The following is an 18,183-nucleotide window of genomic DNA, read 5'->3' as shown; positions in this document are numbered from 1 at the left end:
GGTGCGTGATGCTCACTTTTACCTCCACCTGTTTGCCGCTCTGGGCTGATGAATGTGCTCATGTGGTTCTGACCGGGATACATAACTATCAGCGCTTGACAAATCCCTACGGCATTTAGAAGAGGTACAGGCACAAGGCTGAGTCACCTGACGGATCAGCATGGCGTTTTACGATCTGACATGACTTATATATACAGAGGCTGTCTCAGGGTACTTTATTTAGCACACATCACTGTTATTATTGCCCTTACTTAAGGTAATTGGATGGTGGATGAGGAAACGGACAATACATTATTTTACTTTATTAAAAGAGGGACTGTGTCATATCTATGGGCTAAATATCAGAGATATGGGCGAGCTTAATTGATTTGAATGAGCTATTTTTTCTACATAATATACCCTGGGTCCCCTTCCATGGAATTCACCATGTTTTTTCTATTGTAGCCCTAAACGGACAAACTGCTCTACAGAGCGCACATATCTTAAATAGGTTATCTCCTTGATAAGGGATGAAAATGCGATGACGTATTAGTCCTGTGTCAGCCTCTGTAGTGCTTTGAAAGGAGAGGGGTGGATTGAGCCATTGATTGCAATTCGCAACCTCACCAATAGATGCCGCTAAATTTCATTTAACAACCATTTCTTTCTTATTTTTATAATATAAGGAAGCTTTTTCTACAACATTGAACCTTTTGTAAAAGATTAAGACCGCCACTGACCGCCATGTTTCCTCCCTGAATCTTAGTGCAGAGCAAAACCTGAAAGTTAGAACGTGCCCTATTGGTCAACGAAAGCGGAAGTTACCCGATTGGCTTGCGTAGATAGTAGGCGGAGTCCACCTATTTGTGGATTGTGCGCACGCCTTGACATTAGAAATGTTTTAAAATCCACAATTGCACAGACAGTCATCCATAAATACCTGCACTGATCCACAAATGCGTGCAGCGATTCACAAATGCACAGAAAGCGATCTTCAAATAAATGCCGTTAAAATAAAGTGTAAATATTTTTGATTTGCAAATCTCATTATATTTATTTGTGAATGCCATTGCTTTTTCTGGAACGTCTAACATATATTTATGGTTTGCTTTTTGTGCATATGTCGATTTAAAAAATGTTTGTGAAACTCTCTATATTTTCGCAGATCATATTTTATTTATTAACAGTTCTGATCCCATACATTGTGTACACGTCTGAGTATACAATATGTATCTGATTTTGTTGCTGCTAAGAACTTCTGTACCATTTCAAATGCTGTTAGCTTTTTGTATGTCGTTTAGTTTACTGTTATATTGTTTGGGAATATTTGCAGAACTATTTGAAGGAGGCATGGAACATTTTTGACTTTGTGACTGTGCTGGGAAGCATCACAGACATCTTAGTAACAGAGCTTAAGGTAAGTCTATTTCAAAGCTTACGAGAACTGAAATGCACAATTCACATGAAATCTCTATGGAATTCTGTTATTCCATAAGACCTCGAGTGAAATTGTCTATGCGTATTTATACATCAAACATGACTTACGTTTTGTTACTCAAATCAAACTACACTAGTAGAATGTTGCTTATAGTGTCTCTCTTTGTGAGCTTTCAGTGTGTATTTCTCTGTCACATTTGTGTTGCATATCTGTGTTCTATGGTCTAAATTACAGGCACATAATCTCCCAATGCGTAACAGACTCTTGAAGCAGAAAGTGCCTTATAAACGCCACAACAATCATATAATTATTTATATAATGCTTCACCACTCCTATTCCAAATTCATTCTGTTTAGTCCTTAATGATTGAACCTGTTATAAGATTTAACTAGATGACAGTCCAGACATCTCCCCAATGGTTTTTGACAGCCGCGTCTCTGTGTCAGAGACACACTCCATCCTCTCCTAACTATTTCACTGTGACTCTGTTTCCATGCTAAATCTCTGTTGGCACCTGTCCGCTTCTTTTCCCCACCGGACTGCGCAGACGGTAAGTGGCTTCATCGGTCGTGCACTGCCTTGCGTCTCTGTCCAGACCTCTCCTTCTGTCAGACATCTTTATGCTAATGTTGCTGCTCACCTTGATACCCGCTGAGTTCAGGCTTCAAGCTTGTTCAGGACTAAGCTGTGAAGGATGTTTTCTTGTTTTGCTTACTGGATTAAATGTCCTTATTTATATCACAGTTTCTTCTTTTAACTATTTAAAAGCATGTGTATGAGAAGCTTTAAAGCAACACTTTCAGACTAGTTATCAATGGCAACATCCTGCATGAGATGAACGTTGTGTCCCAACTTGGCAACAAAGTGGCAAGCGATACAAGCTTACCTCATTTATTAAGTTTAAAATTTGTGTTCGGTGCAATTTGTTTAGTGCGCTTGTCACTGGAAACCGCCTGCTTAGGACATGATCTTGCAACACAATCGATAATCCTAACAAATCTACAGTAACAGAGACCTAACAGAGGCTGTTGCCTAATCCTCGGGTCTGATTTAGATACAAGGATTCAGCAAAGCAACTCTGATCACTCCCTGTCTGTCTACAGGACAAGCGGATTAATCTGAGTTTCCTGAGACTCTTCCGGGCCGCCCGTCTTATTAAACTCCTCCGGCAGGGATACACCATTCGCATCCTGCTTTGGACCTTCGTCCAGTCTTTCAAGGTCAGATCTTAACCTTTGAGCCCCATTACAAAAAATACACTGACAATATTTTGTTACTTTTTCAAGCATTCAACTTTATTTATATACTGTATTAATGCCAACTACTGCTATAAGCTATGGTTAAAAACAAAGTAGATTTTTTATTTATAATATGGTTTATTAGCCTAAAGGATGACTGTTAATTGTGTATCGGCTAAAAGTGACATAAAACGTTGAAAAGTACTTGTCTAAAAGTTCATTTTCTCAACTTATGAGTACACATACATGTTGACATGCAAGTCAAATTTGACTTTCTTTAAAAAGTAGGGTACAGCTTGAAACAATCCTTTAACCCATTTGTGTATTTTTAAAGGTATTGTTCACCTTCAAAATGAAAATGATGTCATCATTTACTCATTAATAACTCAGATATTTTGAAATATTATAGTAATCAAAATCCATTGGTCCCCGTTGACCATTATTGTACGTTCACAAAACCAATGCAATTTTTTCAACGGTTTTCTGTTACAATTTTTGTTCGGCAGAAGAAAGAAAGTCATTAAGGTTTGAAATGTGTGTAAATAATGACTTCATTTTTAAGTTAAATTATTCCTTTAATGCTCCTTGAACCCAGTCTGAGAACTTAATTTTTGCCTGCAGGCCCTTCCGTATGTGTGTCTCCTTATCGCTATGCTCTTTTTCATCTACGCCATCATCGGGATGCAGGTGAGATCCAGAACTCTATAAAACATCATTCACACAACCCCGGCCCTGCTTTGATATTACCCCTAGTGCAGCCGTATCGTCTGAGCCCTCTACACCTGTAGATCTCATCTCCAGAAATCGTGCTTCAACATGATGAATGAATTATTGACCCTGAGCACATTGAGAATAACCGTTACAATCTGTGTAAAAGCCACAGCGTAGAGTTTCACAGATGGATGGTCTTTATATCTCATTGAAAGCTTTACCATTACATATCATACAGTAGCTTTTGTGAAAGAGAAAGACCTTGTTCCAGCCCAACGGACGGATCCCGTCTTTGATTGCTCATTTAAGGGCCGTGCAGACAATCTCCCAGATTGGTTTGGAAATGATGGCCCTCCGCCAGCTTGTATATTAGGCCTGTATTGTTAATGCTAATTGTATCCTGTGGGATGGAGGATATTACATCATCAGTAGGCTTTATAATCAGCTGTGTGTTTAGAAATCTTACATCAATGCGACGATCACTTCTTCGCCTGCCATAAATATGTTTCTACATGTGTGGTTTAAGGGGCTGTTTGTAAAAATCTTGCAGTAAAAAAATCCAAAAACCACTAGGCCGGAAAAAAATCACTTATTTATGGAACACAATTGTACGCAAAAATTATAAAACATTGTTACTTTACTTCGTCCGCAAACATGATTTCCCGTTCTTGTCTGATTGATGGCCATCAGCGGTGGAGTTGAAGACAACAGATCCCATCATTCCACGCTCCTTCACAGCGCCATCAAGCTACGCCATTTTTGTTGTTGTTTTGAACGTGCGCCCTCTAGCGGCAGTTTTTACAAACTGTAGCTTTAAGTAGCGATGATGGGATATTTATCATTTTCATCATAAATGTCAAACTAGACATATTGGGTTTACATGTATATTGGTAATTGTAATAAATAAATAACTATATAATGCCTTGACAATTTTGTTTACATCGTGCTTTAAAATGATAGAAAAAGTTGCTTAAAGTTGTAAAAGTTGCTCAATCTTTTACATGCATTGTTGACTTTGAGATATACAAGCAATCGTTCAGTGTATTTTTTCGAATATGACATGTTGAAGAGTCCGTCTGTGGTCGCAGGATGTATATCTGTTATTTATTCGGCTGTCAGATTATTTTGATGGCTTTCGTTAGCTGTCAGTGCATTGCAGCTGTATTCTGTAGATCTGAGGAGTCAGCGTGTTTATTTATATATGTGCTGTCTGAATTGAAGTCAGAATATGAATAAGCATGAGTCATAGTTTGTGCTGTAGTGTATGTCTGTGTAGCCTTGTTAATACTGCAGATGCTTACTGTAACATTCCCTGAAGGCAGTCTGAATTATTGACACACAACCCCCCAGGTGTTTTGATGCAGTCTCGATAGGGAAAGTGTACACATTGAAATTCTCTGCCCTTCTCCGGCAACTGCTTGCTTTTTCTCCAATGCACGTTTCGGTTCTCCAATGCACGTTTCGGTAATGCGCCGATGTGCTGTTTTCTCTCTTTCAGGTGTTTGGTAACATCGAGCTGTCTGATGACTCGGACATCAACCATCACAACAATTTTCAAACCTTTTTTCAGGCTTTAATGCTGTTGTTCAGGTATAGCACCTTTAAGATCTGGAATTTAAGATCGTCCTGGCATCTTAGAGTATTAAAGGATAGTTCACCCAAAGGTGAAAAATCACGTTACTCATCCTCATGTTATTCTAAACTCATGACTTTTTTATTTCACCATTTGATTAATGTTCATCAATACTGGTTTAAATTATTAAAAAGGAAAGGTTTGTGGAAGAAAAATATATGAAATATGAATATGCAAACTTACGGTCACGAGGAATGGCACGAGGGCAGGACTCCAATGAATGACCGATTGCAAACGTGCGTTCAAATCTTTCAACTTTCGTCCAATCAGCTCTCGATGGATGAAAACAAGTCCACCCTACATTTTTATCTAAATTCAGAAGTTGATTCACTCGGTGTGAATCACTCAAATGCAATCGCTACTTCCGTTTCATGCCGACATTCGGAAGAAACAAAACATTAATTTGATATTATTTGCTACAATTTATAATCAGTTTTGGTAATACATTTTCAATAAATGTTTTCTTATAAAGTGGAATATATGAAATATACATTTAAATTAGATGTGATATTGTTCTTTTAAATTCTATATTTAGTCTGTCATATCATATATCATATCATTATTTTATTTGCTCCAAACCTTGCAGATTTGGTCTGGAAAATGTAAAGTATAAGTATGTTGCCATTTTACATACTTTATTGTCATTTCAAACAAAGTTCAATATCGCTACATCTATGTTTCCATAGAAAAACGTAACATGTCATTTTTAACTGGATTCACATACAATATTTTGTATCGGTCAGAGTTGACTGTTGTCATCTTTAGTTGACTTTACAGTAAAACTGTCCCTTTAACATTGAAAGATTGCAGATAAATAAAGAATTTAGTTGAAGTTATTCCATAGTTTCCCCTCGCTGTCTTTTACGGTGCACATTATTAAAGATGTTGTGTGTGTTTGTGTTATAGGAGTGCTACAGGGGAGGGCTGGCACGATATCATGTTGGCATGTTTGGCTGACAGACCGTGTGAGAAACACTCTGGCTCCAGTGGGAAAGAGTGTGGCAGTGATTTCGCTTACTTCTACTTTGTCTCCTTCATCTTCCTCTGTTCATTTCTGGTTAGTGAGAGCAGATCTCAAATTCAAAACGTACACACACTTTTAAAGAGATAGTTCATCGATAAATGAAAATTCTTGCATCGTTTAGTCACTGAAAAGAAGATATGGTTCCTAAAAAGTCCCAGTTGTGTATGATAATAAGAGTGCATTTTCTTTTTCCGCTTTGCCCAATTGGCACATAGTTATTTTGTCACTATAGATCTAAAAAAATTAAGCTTTGTTTTAAACAAGAAAAAAGTAGAAAATGAAAACCAAGATTTATTCTCTGGAAATACTGTAAGTCTCACTTACTCACTGTACTTCTTAAGTAAACTTGTCGAGTTCTAATGACACACGCTACGTCATTAATCTCGTTGTTTGTTCTGCAATGCTTCCAAATCTTCCTCAGATGCTGAACTTGTTTGTCGCCGTCATCATGGATAACTTTGAGTACCTGACACGTGACGCTTCTATTCTCGGGCCTCATCACCTAGACGAGTTCATCCGCGTCTGGGCGGAGTACGACCCTGCTGCGTGGTGCGTATCCCTCCTCACTGACTGTCAGAGCCGCTTTAAAGGCGACAGCTTGAAACTAAGTGGTTGAAAGACGTCGGCTTAAAAGTCCAACGCTGCGCTGTGTCTCAGAAATCCCATTTTACTGTGCGGCCATGGCTAACATCAAATCCTCCAGCTCTGTCTGTGCTGGGGAATGCAAATCTTTTTCTTGGCATGCCAGCCGCTTTAAGTCTTTCTTGAGCAGAACGGATTTAAAGTACATCCTATCTGTCAGTGTAATACAAATGTTGACTTGAAAACTCATGCACGCTATCTCAGTTTTCGAATAAATGTATTGATCAAATTTACGTTTAAACTAAGAAGTCTTTTTTTAACCCATGTCTTGTTTTGCAGCGGAAGGATACGCTATATGGATATGTACAGTTTGTTACGCGTAATCTCGCCCCCTCTTGGCTTAGGAAAGAACTGCCCCAACAGGGTGGCATATAAGGTTTGAAAACCAACACACCTTCCTTCTAGAGGACGGTGCTGCCTGAAAGTGTTCACGTCTGATTGGATTACGATTCCTGTCCTCCCTTACTAACTTTAATATAGGTAACCATGGAAGCTACAGGAAACAAAGCCAAATGCAAAATCCTTCATATAAAACTACAATTAATATATCTGCTTTGATTAATGTACATATTGATGTACTGGAAAATCCTATTAATATCGCTCTCAAAATAAGGATGTTACGACCAAATATTTGCTTTGTTCCTGTATCTGATTGGTTAGCTATGATTGCATCCTAGCATGCAAGGACGAAGGGTCCAGACTGTGACCTCTCCCGGCTCAAACCCTCATGTCATAACATTCATCCCTGAATCAGGAATCGGCCTGTAGCTCTGAAGACAGGCGTGATCCATGAGTCCCCCTGAGGGAGGATGGTATCAGAGACCGTTGCTTTCCTTCAGAATCCTTACTAAGAATGTTTTGTTTTATTCATATCACTTTTTTTGTTTTTCCTCCCGGCATTTCCTCTTCTCATGTGTGTGACCCTGCAACTCTGACCTCTCCATGTGAAGCGGGCGCATGTCCTACCTCGATATGTACGAGATGCTTCGACACATGTCCCCTCCTCTAGGTTTGGGAAAGAATTGTCCGCCGCGAATCGCCTACAAGGTAGATTGCCCGTCCCTCACCTTTCCCCGATAACATCCGGATCTTCTTTAGCTCCAATGGCTGATTGTGGTTGTGTTTTCTTGTGTGTGTTTCGTGCTGTGCTCTGTTTTTTTCCCATTGTGCTGCCATTATCTTTACTGTAGATTTCAGCTGAATACTCAAAAACCGATAAAGATTGCAGCTGCTTTAACATTATCCTGAGTGAAATGTTCCTTAAAGGGATAGTGAAGGGAAAAATGAAGATTCTGTCATGAATTACTCAACCTCAAGTTGTTCCAAACCTGTGTTACTTTCTGTGTTCTGTTAAACACATAAGAATGTTAGCAACCAAGAATTGTTTTTTTCACTTAAAATATATTTTGATAAATATATAACTAAAAGAAAATATACATACGATATATTTTTTTCAACTGGTACGATATTTTCTTCAACGGAAATCTCAGTTGCTAACATCTTTCATGTAGAACCAAACTACGGAGCCCTTTTAGGGACACGGGGTGAAATAAATATGAAAGGGAAGAGTATATAAGAGTTAATATTTTTTAAAGCTTTTACGTTCCCCCGAGAAACTTTTGTGTTCTCTTGCAAACATATTTGCGTTATTTCACAAAACTTCGAAATCGTACAAACACTTCACGTTTAATGTCCTGCTGGCAGAGTTGGAGACTTGCTCCGTATATAAACATTGGTCTATAGTCGTAGATTCCCGTACTAATAACTCCTGAGCTAAACCTTCTTATAACATATATAACACCTCATTCTATTTAACGTAAACAAATAACTTAATCTTCCACAAGTCGAGCCTTGTATTGATCTCCGGCGGGAGCCAGCTGAGACAAGACCAAAGGGATCGCAAAGTGCAAAACCCGAAGATAATTTGGCTACTAAAAATAGTAATTAACTTCAGTGCTACTTACTCTAGTATAACTAAACCCAGTTTAAATTCGTCCAGGAATCTAGAGTGAGTCATTTATGGCAGGATTTTCATTTTTGGGTGAACTATAACTATCCCTTTTCTGGTGCACTGTAAAAATGTAGTCACATATGCTGTAAAACCAGTCGTTTTAAAAGATTTTTAAAAAAAGTTTCACATATTTTTGAAACAGTAAAAATGTTAAATTACAGAAAAAGACTGCAAATTTACCGTAGAAACATGTAATTTTTTCGTTGAAGATGGGGTTACACATGCTGCTAAATCTGCCAATCTCGTAATAATCTTGAGTACCTATACAGTATTATTGCATACCTCGTATCTTCGAAGAGTGTTTCGTTTGATCACATTTATAAAAGAGAGATACAGCTGTACGATTATTTCCAGAAAAACACGAGCTGCTGGAGGCAAGCAGGAGGGATGGAAATAGAGCCGAGCACACATAACAATACATCATCGCATTAATCCCTTCGTGTTTTTTACATCATGCGCGTAATGTCATGCGCCGATTGCCAACAAAACACAGACATGACTTAGTTTCACTTACAGTTTTCATGTCCGGCATCTTTATATAACATCCATCACTGAAATGCCATGAACAAACAAACTACTGACTTCTCTCACTATCGCAAGAGTAACAAGCTGCAGCTGCAGGCCCACAGTGCAGCCAATCCTGACGCAGTGCAGCCATTCTTGATGGTAGGCGGGTCTTACTATCGCTAGTCGGTCAGATTTCTTTTACAGTGTGATTGATTTGCTAAATTGCTAAGCTAAGAAAATGATACAAAATATTACCTCAAACAAATAATTAATTTAATATAATAAAAAAAATATATACAAGCATACAAGAGCCTAAAGCTATCTAGGTAGGCATCTTACGATGCCACAGAATAAACATGCAATGAACTCGGCTTAACACTGAATCTCCCAAAGCATCTGCATGAGGCTAAATTTGTCACAATCTTTGCCCTGACTCATGTAACAGAAACTTACGAATTCAATAAATAAATGTGAAGACCAAAAAACGTTTTATTGTGAAAGTGGCCTATTTGTACAGTACTTACACGCGGGCCATTCTGCCACTTTGAGAGCTGCCATCGAGTCAATAAGTTCACACACCCTGTTCCAGCTGTCTGAATGGGTAACGTTCAAGAGTCGCGCTCGCGTCTGTCTGCCGGGCTGCTCACTAAGGCCACACAGCGCTTATGTGTGTGTGTTTGAGCTTGAGGAAGCAACATTCTCCAGTGAGCTCTAAATAGATCAAATCCCCCCAACCACCACCTTAGAGCACTGAATCAACAGGGAGGAAAGAAGAAAGCATAGATGTGTGTTCATTGATGCGTCCTTTCACCCTTTTTTTTGGTAGTTGTTGTGGAAACCGGACTATGATGTGTAACAAAGGAAGCGTCTGTTGTGCATGCTGTTTAGTTCTTATACTCCACATCACAGAAACACATCCGTTCAGTTTTCTTACCTTTATTACCCTGGGATGTGTTAATGTGTGAAGCATCTGCTCTGATTTTGTGTGGTGAATGCTGTAGTTGTGATCTTGGTTGTGGTTGGTCAGCATGCCTTCTCTCGTCCTCCGGTGATCATTTTCTGCTGGGGACCTTCATGGCCAGTCACTTATCCTTTGAAAGCTCACGAAAAGCAGCCGTCATTGCCAATGTGTGCATTGTTTCAATGCACTCCAACACATGATGTGTTTTTGCATTCTCTATGTAAACAGTAAACATATGTCACCCCAAAATAAAAAAGAATAAACAAGGAATTAGACAAGCTACTAAAACAAGATTTATTGATTTGTTTTTGAGAATTTGGGGCCAATGTATTTTTTCACATTTTAGCTTGATCATTTTAAATGGATTTAGTATTTATGCATTGTGGCAGTTTTGAGTGTTGAAATCAAATAATTTACTTATTCTAAAATATTATTTTATATAACTATAATAGCGTTATAACTTATGTTTGATACAGAAATAAGAATACCCATAAATAATAGGCCCCACCCATGAATTGAGCTATGCAAAATGTAAATTATACTGTATATAAAATACAAATATAAACACTGTAAAAATCAAATTTTACAGAATTTAAGAATTTTTACAGAATATGTTTTATTATGTGTTATTTTAAATGACAGAAATTGACAGCAAATTTACAAATGTAATGTATTTTACTATACAAAAAGTTGTATTTGTTTTTTCTGGCAGCTCGGCTGCCAGTTTTGCAGATATTTTTACATTGTTTATAAATGACATATACATTTTACTAAAATATAATTTAACATATTACATTTCCCTGACTATTTAATGAATTATTGTTTCTAATATTACTTAAAATTGAAACCAGTTCTACTGTTTACAAACGAGAGAAAAGCATCTTTCATTTCCATTACTCGTCTGCATCCATCTGCATGTAACGTAAACACACTGTCTCACCATCTCCTTCCTCTCATCATTTTAATGTCCTGAAAATACTATGTGTGTGCTGAGGAGAGTACAGACATGACAATCAATGAAAGTGAAAATGCAGAGCCCGAGTCCTCACTCCCCTCAGCATACAAACTCTCATTGACATTTGTTATGGTCATAATCACACACCTGTGACCTCACAGCGGCTGGTGAGGATGAACATGCCGATAGCCGACGACAACACTGTCCACTTTACCTCCACTCTGATGGCTCTCATCCGGACCGCCCTGGAGATTAAACTGGCATCAGGTGAGTGCCCGCTTAGAATGCCCTTAGGGTGAGTCGCCCGTCATGTCACACCGGTTGCTCTTTAACTGCTGCAGTTCTTTCACCAGTCAAAAAGCATTCACTTAATTGACCGATGTTTTCCCTACTGACCTTGATTTAATCTTGTACCTAGTGCAAAATATGATTAAAGAATAAGGTGGACAAATAACATCCACATGGGGAATATTATGGGTGACAGTGATGCAATTATAAAAGACCATCTTTCGTATTGTTTTTCCAGGCGTTCTGGCTCAGCACCTGTGTGACGCTGAATTGAGGAAGGAAATAAACAAAGTCTGGCCTAATTTATCTTCAAAAACGGCGGATTTACTGGTGACACCTCATAAATGTACGGACACGCATGAAATAATGTCAATTTCTGTTTGAAAACAGCCGTAAGCAATTACTGATCCTTTGATCCTAAAACAAAATGTTCATTTTTAAAGTATCTTGGAATGTTTTGTTTTGTTTGTTTAATTCATGAAATTCCTTTAGAGCTGAGAGTTAGGGTGGGACAGATTAGGGGGCTCCTCCCCCTTTAAAATAGCCTATAGCATTTGACTTTTCTCACAGTTTGGAATCTATAAAGATTAAGTTCAGATTGATGGTATAAAAGACATTGATGCTAATTGGTGGAAATAAGAGAGTACAAGATTAGAATGCTTTTATTTTTTAAATGTGAAATTCTTATTGTATCATAATTGTTTATGTTACGGAGACCAATAGTTTATATGTATCCTTACAGGTAAGCTAAGTGTTTTAAAAGTCCAAAACAATACAAAATGGTGTATCCACCTTTAGTTTAAGGAATACTCAATTTTCTGAGTATTTGGTGCCACCCAGTGGACATAAATGTTTTTACAAAGTAACCTTGACTTTTTGTGGCATTTGTCTTTAGATAATGAGTTGACAGTAGGAAAGGTTTATGCCGCCCTGATGATTTTTGACTACTATAAGCAAAACCGTGCCAAGAGGCTCCAACAGCAGCAGCCAACTTCGGGCACACAGGTAGATCTTCTGTACAACTGCATTTAACCTTTAAATGACCTAGGAATTTGTAAATTCCTTTTGATAATAGTGTACACCAAAGGAATACATTCACATTTGTCATGGCTCTGCTTTAACACTTATCAAAGCTATAACATAAGCCATTCAAACAATCAACAATCGTTTCATTCATTAACGCGGATGTGTTTTGTTTTGTTTTGTTTTGTTTCGCAGAGTAAAGTTGGAATCCTCTTCAAACCAATGCTTCCTCTTACACACCTGCATGAACAGATGCACCTCGTGTCAAACGACCCGCTCCCCTGTCAATCGGATTCCACTTCACAGCCAGAACTCGCGCCAACAACCTTTCAAATGACCAATGGGGATACAATGCGAGTGCTTTACATTCCCATTCATAGCGCTATTATATCCTTCAGGACATTAAAAGCATTAATAAGCTTGTCGAGAGTTCATATTTGGTGTTTACATTTGGAAAATTGATTTTTGTTCACAGACAATACAACAGTGCAATGATAAAGTCTCTCTCGGGGGACGTCCCTCAGGAAGTCATACAGGAAGCAAACAGGCAGTCCGTCCAGCGTGGCCATTCAGATGAAGTGCCAAACACATCCACATCTCAGGTATTGCAGCAGACGTCCCATCATAAACTTCAGTGATTCGTTACAGACTTTTTTGAGCTATCTTAATTTTTTGAGTTTTTACGTTACAGGAATTATTAGAAATGACATATATGGAGAATGACTCTGATGTGGGTGGTTACCCCGTGCTGGAGGGTCACGGCAGAGCCGCTTCCATGCCCAGACTCAATGCTGGCTATCAGGTATCTCAAAGCCTACATGGGCAAAACGTATGAATGGAGGGTGTATGCTCTACTGTTTGAATGAACAGATTAATTTTAGAAAGTGGATAAATAATTGATATAGTAAGACCACATTTGGATAGAAAAGAAGACGTGTTTATGTGTTGTGATCGAGTGAAAAAATGCTGTCAAGATAACATCATAAAAGCATAGAGAAATATCATATGCTTTGTCTTTATCTGTATCCTAATCCTTATTTTTCTATTTATATTTCGATCACATATATTTTTACAGAATTGTGTTACACGTTTCACATTCACAATCTCCAATGTGATGTTGCTTTTTAAATGTAGATTTATTTGTGTACACATTTTTCTATATTCGGTACTTTTACCACAGCGTCCAGCATCATTGTTGTACATGTTTTGTCGTGTCGTGTGTTGTTGGTGTTTTGTTTGTCTTCTGTCCTGTCCTGTTTATCTCTCGGCCTTCTCTCTGCCTTAACAACATCTTCACCTCTTTATTCACTTCCTTTTTATTTGGTTTCCATCTATTCTTTCTCCTTTCTCATCATTTGTTGATACGAATCGGTCGGCATAACCAACCAACATATTTTCTCTGTTTTCAAAAACCTTTAAACATTATGGAAATAAGAAATGTTTTAAATCGTTTTTTTTACCCCAAACAGCTTTTCGTTGTTCAAAGCAAAAACATCATATCATATATCAGCATAGACCTAATGGGGCTCCATAAGAACCCATTCTCTGACTTCACTCTAAACATTTCCATGACATCATTCTTTTATTTCTTATTTCTCTCCCTTTCTCTCAATACTCTGTTCTCTTTCCACCTGTCTGAGTCTTTTATTGTGCCCATGACTGTCACTGCCGTGTGCGCTGTTGTCCTCACCTGTGTCCTCTTCCTCTTCCTGCCCCACAGCGGAGCCACATACGCCACACCGCCGGAACGTACCTAGCAGTATGTACAAGTGTTTCACCTGCAATCGCTCTCTCACTCTCTATGTGTGTCTCTTTCCCTCTCTCTCCCTCTGCCAGCCACTCCATTTCCGTGTTGGCTTGCGTGCGCTTTGTCCATTCCAGTTTATTTAACAACCAAAGTCAAGCAGTAAACTTTTACAAGCGAGCTGTTCTTTAGAATTAGCCTGGTAAAGTGAACACTAAACCGAAACATAAAATGATATCTATCTGTTTAAAAAGTAAATTAAAAATTACTACAGTTCACGATGCGTTAATAAATAAATATATATAGCATTAAATTGTCCTAACCTGATGTGACGTGAAAAGTCTTTTGTAATTTGTTTCACATAAAGTGAAATTGATGTTTATATGCAAAGCTTAAATGTAAATAGAGGATCAGGATTTTGATCCAGTAAGAGTCAACTGTGGGCGGAGCTACGCGCAATGCTGCAAAAATATATTTACGTATTAATAAAAACATCAAATAATTGATGGAGAGATATTACTTCTCTGTCACACCTTGTCAGGACAGGATCTAAAAAACCGGGTATTAAATATTTACATTGTTGAAGCTGAAAAAATGTTTGTGCTGTTTTAATAAATGTTGTGAGGTGCTGAGAAACACGATTATGTGCTGTACTGCAAGTATGACTGTGACTCATTCCGTTGGTTGTGTAGTCATTCTGGTAATGTTAAAGGTTCCAGTGCCCTCTTCACACATCTACTTTATAGTTATAGCTCACTGTTTACTGTAATAGTTGTTTGGTTAAATGGAAAAAACGTTGGTAAAATGTTGTTTGGTTACCAGCATTCTTCAAAATATCTTGTTTTGTGTTCTGCAGAAGAAAGAAGGTCATACAGGTTTGGAGTGAGGGGGAGAGAATACAATAATTTTTTATCTGGGTAAACTATCCTATAAAGGGATGGTTCACCCAAAAACTTCACCCTTCCGTTTTTCTAAATCTGTATAAATGTCTTTGTTTTGCTGAACACAAAGAAGGATATTTGGTACATCATCCACTATAGAAGAAAAACAAAATATTGTATATTTTTAGCTGTGAATCACAAAATTCACAAAATCACAAAAAAACAGTTCTGGGCGACCTTTGACCACCATTTCAAATTCTCCTCCTATGGTATCAATGACGTCCCAGATGTGAAAATTGCTAACAATCTACCAAATATCTTTCTTTGTGTTCATCAGAACAAAGTCATTTAGACAGGTATGAAATAACATGAGGGTGAGACAATGATGACAGAATTTTCATTTATGGGTGAACTATCCCTTTAAAAGCTGTAACCAAGATGTGGGAAGAGAGGATGCACAGCTGGTTAGAGTTTCTACAAACGCGTGCCACTGGGTGGCACTATTGAGTGATATTTTATCAATACTTAAATAGATATTACAATCATCAAGCAGTAGTCATGGATTCTCTGAAGAGTCTAGCCTGCCTGGACCTAGTTAACATCGGTAGAGCATTGTGTTAGCAGCACAACAGGTTATGGGTTCGAACCCACACACCGAGCACACAAAACACATACAGTGAGATTGTTAACCACTTTGGATGTTATTAAACAAAAACATAGACTGTTCTAATATAAGATTTAAATTTCAGTGATGCAAAAAATAGTGTAAACGTGCCATTGACTCTTGTTTGATCTGTGACTGCTGCTTTGTTGCGGATAGTTCACACAGCGACTATTCCGGCCATCCAGTGTGTGTGTGAGAGATATTTCGATGACAGCATTCAAACGGTGTTTGCATCGGACAGTGACGCCAGACGGGCGGGCTGAACGTCGCTCTTCGGTGGAAGTGTGTTTCATGCTCAGCTGGTGTTGTGTATCTGTGACAGGTCTATGTAGTGGTTTGAGAACTCTCCTCATTCATATGTCTTTCATCTACTAAGTATCCCTCTTTTACTATTGATTATTTCCGTTCTGTCCGTCATATAGCCCATCGCAGATGTGAGTCCCATGCGGCGGTCTACGTCGTCTTTGACTTCTCACAGAGGGGTGCAGGAGGTCAGTTTGTGGGAATATGATCTGGAGAGGCCCGAGGTAGCCCTGGGCCAGAGAGAGAGGGAGAGAGGACATCATCACCATCACCACCATCATCATCGCTGTCAGCGACGCAGAGACAAGAAGCACAAATCACTGGATCGAGCCATCAGCGAAGAGCAGCCATCCACTACAGGTGGCGTTGATGTTCTTCTACCCATATGCATTGGTCAGATATCTGAACTTCCAGAAGATCGACCCTGTGTGATTTTTAAGAGTATCTCTCCATAGTATGCATTGAATTTTCACACTTCCCTGCTTAAAAACAATTGTAATGGATTTGGTTATAATGGCTATTGTAATGGATTCATGGAAACTGTGATTTCTGAGATTTTTAGAGGAGAGCAACCAGTAAAGCACCATTAAATCATACTGGGATAAGACACAGACTACATAAAGAAAATTGGTAATGGTTTTATCGGAAAACAGCTGATAGGTCATGATGCTATTTGGAATTGAAACCATTCACTTGTATTTTTTGCGCCATCCCCGCTGAAATAAAAATAATAGAACCCACCCAAAACACAATAAAAATGCAATGGTTGTGATGGGAATTGTGTTGGTTATCATAGAAACTATAATGGTGTCTTCACTAGTATGTGATTTTTTTTGTTGGTGGTATGATGTCTGGCAGATCGAAACCAATAGATATTATATCCTAATATTAAATCCTATTGAAAGGCATACCCAAAAACCCACTTCAAAAATGAATTTTCTGATGGTTTTAATGGGAAATGTTAGTGCTTCATAATGGCATTTTAACGAAAACCATTAGAAATTATTATTTTTCCCACCAAGGGATATGAACTTTTTGGCAGAACACAATGAAGATGAGTTCATTAGGATTAGAGTGACCATGTTATCAAGGGTAAAAATTCGGTATTAGCCTCCAAATCTTATTGGTTTTACCATGTTAACCTCTCTCTTTGACATTAAAGCACAACTTAAATACCACCGCAAGAAAATGCGCTTTTTTAAGGAATTTTTTGGGGATCTTTGTTTCTTGGCTTCTTTTTGCTAGATTATGTCTGGAAAAGTCAGCAGTGGTTTTGTATTTGGTGGCCATACCAGCATCAGGGCTTATCTATCTGTTATAGACTGATGACTTCTTATTTTCTTCCTCGTTCTATTCTTTGAAAGTGCTGGGAGGTAAACACGTTTCAGATGAAGACAGCTGGAGTCTGAGCCTGTTGTTCACAGATCAGTCAGAGTTAAAATGGGGCAATACATCAGTCCACTAAAGGCTCCTTTACTGGAACGTGTTTGTACTCGAGTTTCAAACACAGACACCCACATATGTCTTCCTCTACATGTTTTTTTTCCTCTGCATTCAGAAAGATCACAACAGCAGCAAACTGCGGGTTAACTTTTGGGCTTGGCCACATTGTCTTTTTTAGGGTCGTCGTGGGCTGTGCACATGAGAAAGCATTGAAATGTTTCAGAATTACTTAGCTCAAATAGTTTTGGGTGATCTATCCTATTATGAATAACGTCATAAATCATCATTTTCTGGTTGTACAAAGGGCAAAATTTAGAAATGTATTTAATTTATTAAAAATAATTAAACCTTAGCAAACCGCCTTGAAAAACAAGAAAACAACAATTTATTGTTTCAAAAATACATTTTTTTAAATATATTTTTTAATTATATAAATGTTCCTTTTTTATATTGTTTTATTATAATAATAATTGTATGTACATCAGCAGATCCAAATTCCGAATCGTTGCCTAGGGAACGAGCACGAGAGCGAGACCGCGGGCGCTCGCACGAGAGGAAGCATCATTCGTCCTCAGCGGCGGAGAGGAATCAGCGATACTACTCGTGCGATCGCTACGGCAACCATGAACACAGCCACAGCCTGTCAGCGGGACCCAGCAGGTCCACATCACCGGGAGAACCACACGACAGGCTCAAACAGGTCTGTCTCGTATCGCTTTTCTTTTATTTAATTTCTAC

General features: G+C 38.3%; 1 protein-coding gene across 1 annotated transcript in view; it reads left to right on the top strand.

The window, feature by feature from the left end:
* Positions 1 to 18,183, top strand: part of cacna1bb (calcium channel, voltage-dependent, N type, alpha 1B subunit, b) — a 102,473-nt gene that overhangs the window by 81,388 nt on the left and 2,902 nt on the right. The window contains exons 33-48 of the mRNA XM_079486355.1: positions 1,313 to 1,396; positions 2,521 to 2,637; positions 3,277 to 3,342; positions 4,865 to 4,956; positions 5,906 to 6,056; positions 6,445 to 6,572; positions 7,616 to 7,712; positions 11,261 to 11,366; positions 11,626 to 11,733; positions 12,283 to 12,392; positions 12,606 to 12,767; positions 12,887 to 13,012; positions 13,102 to 13,212; positions 14,131 to 14,169; positions 16,122 to 16,362; positions 17,934 to 18,145. Of these exons, the coding sequence (XP_079342481.1) occupies positions 1,313 to 1,396; positions 2,521 to 2,637; positions 3,277 to 3,342; positions 4,865 to 4,956; positions 5,906 to 6,056; positions 6,445 to 6,572; positions 7,616 to 7,712; positions 11,261 to 11,366; positions 11,626 to 11,733; positions 12,283 to 12,392; positions 12,606 to 12,767; positions 12,887 to 13,012; positions 13,102 to 13,212; positions 14,131 to 14,169; positions 16,122 to 16,362; positions 17,934 to 18,145 (1,950 nt within the window). The remainder of the gene's footprint in view (positions 1 to 1,312; positions 1,397 to 2,520; positions 2,638 to 3,276; positions 3,343 to 4,864; positions 4,957 to 5,905; positions 6,057 to 6,444; positions 6,573 to 7,615; positions 7,713 to 11,260; positions 11,367 to 11,625; positions 11,734 to 12,282; positions 12,393 to 12,605; positions 12,768 to 12,886; positions 13,013 to 13,101; positions 13,213 to 14,130; positions 14,170 to 16,121; positions 16,363 to 17,933; positions 18,146 to 18,183) is intronic.

Source organism: Barbatula barbatula (genome assembly GCF_947034865.1).
Source record: "Barbatula barbatula genome assembly, chromosome: 22".
Taxonomy (NCBI): domain Eukaryota; kingdom Metazoa; phylum Chordata; class Actinopteri; order Cypriniformes; family Nemacheilidae; genus Barbatula; species Barbatula barbatula.
This window is presented reverse-complemented; position numbering and strand designations above follow the sequence as displayed.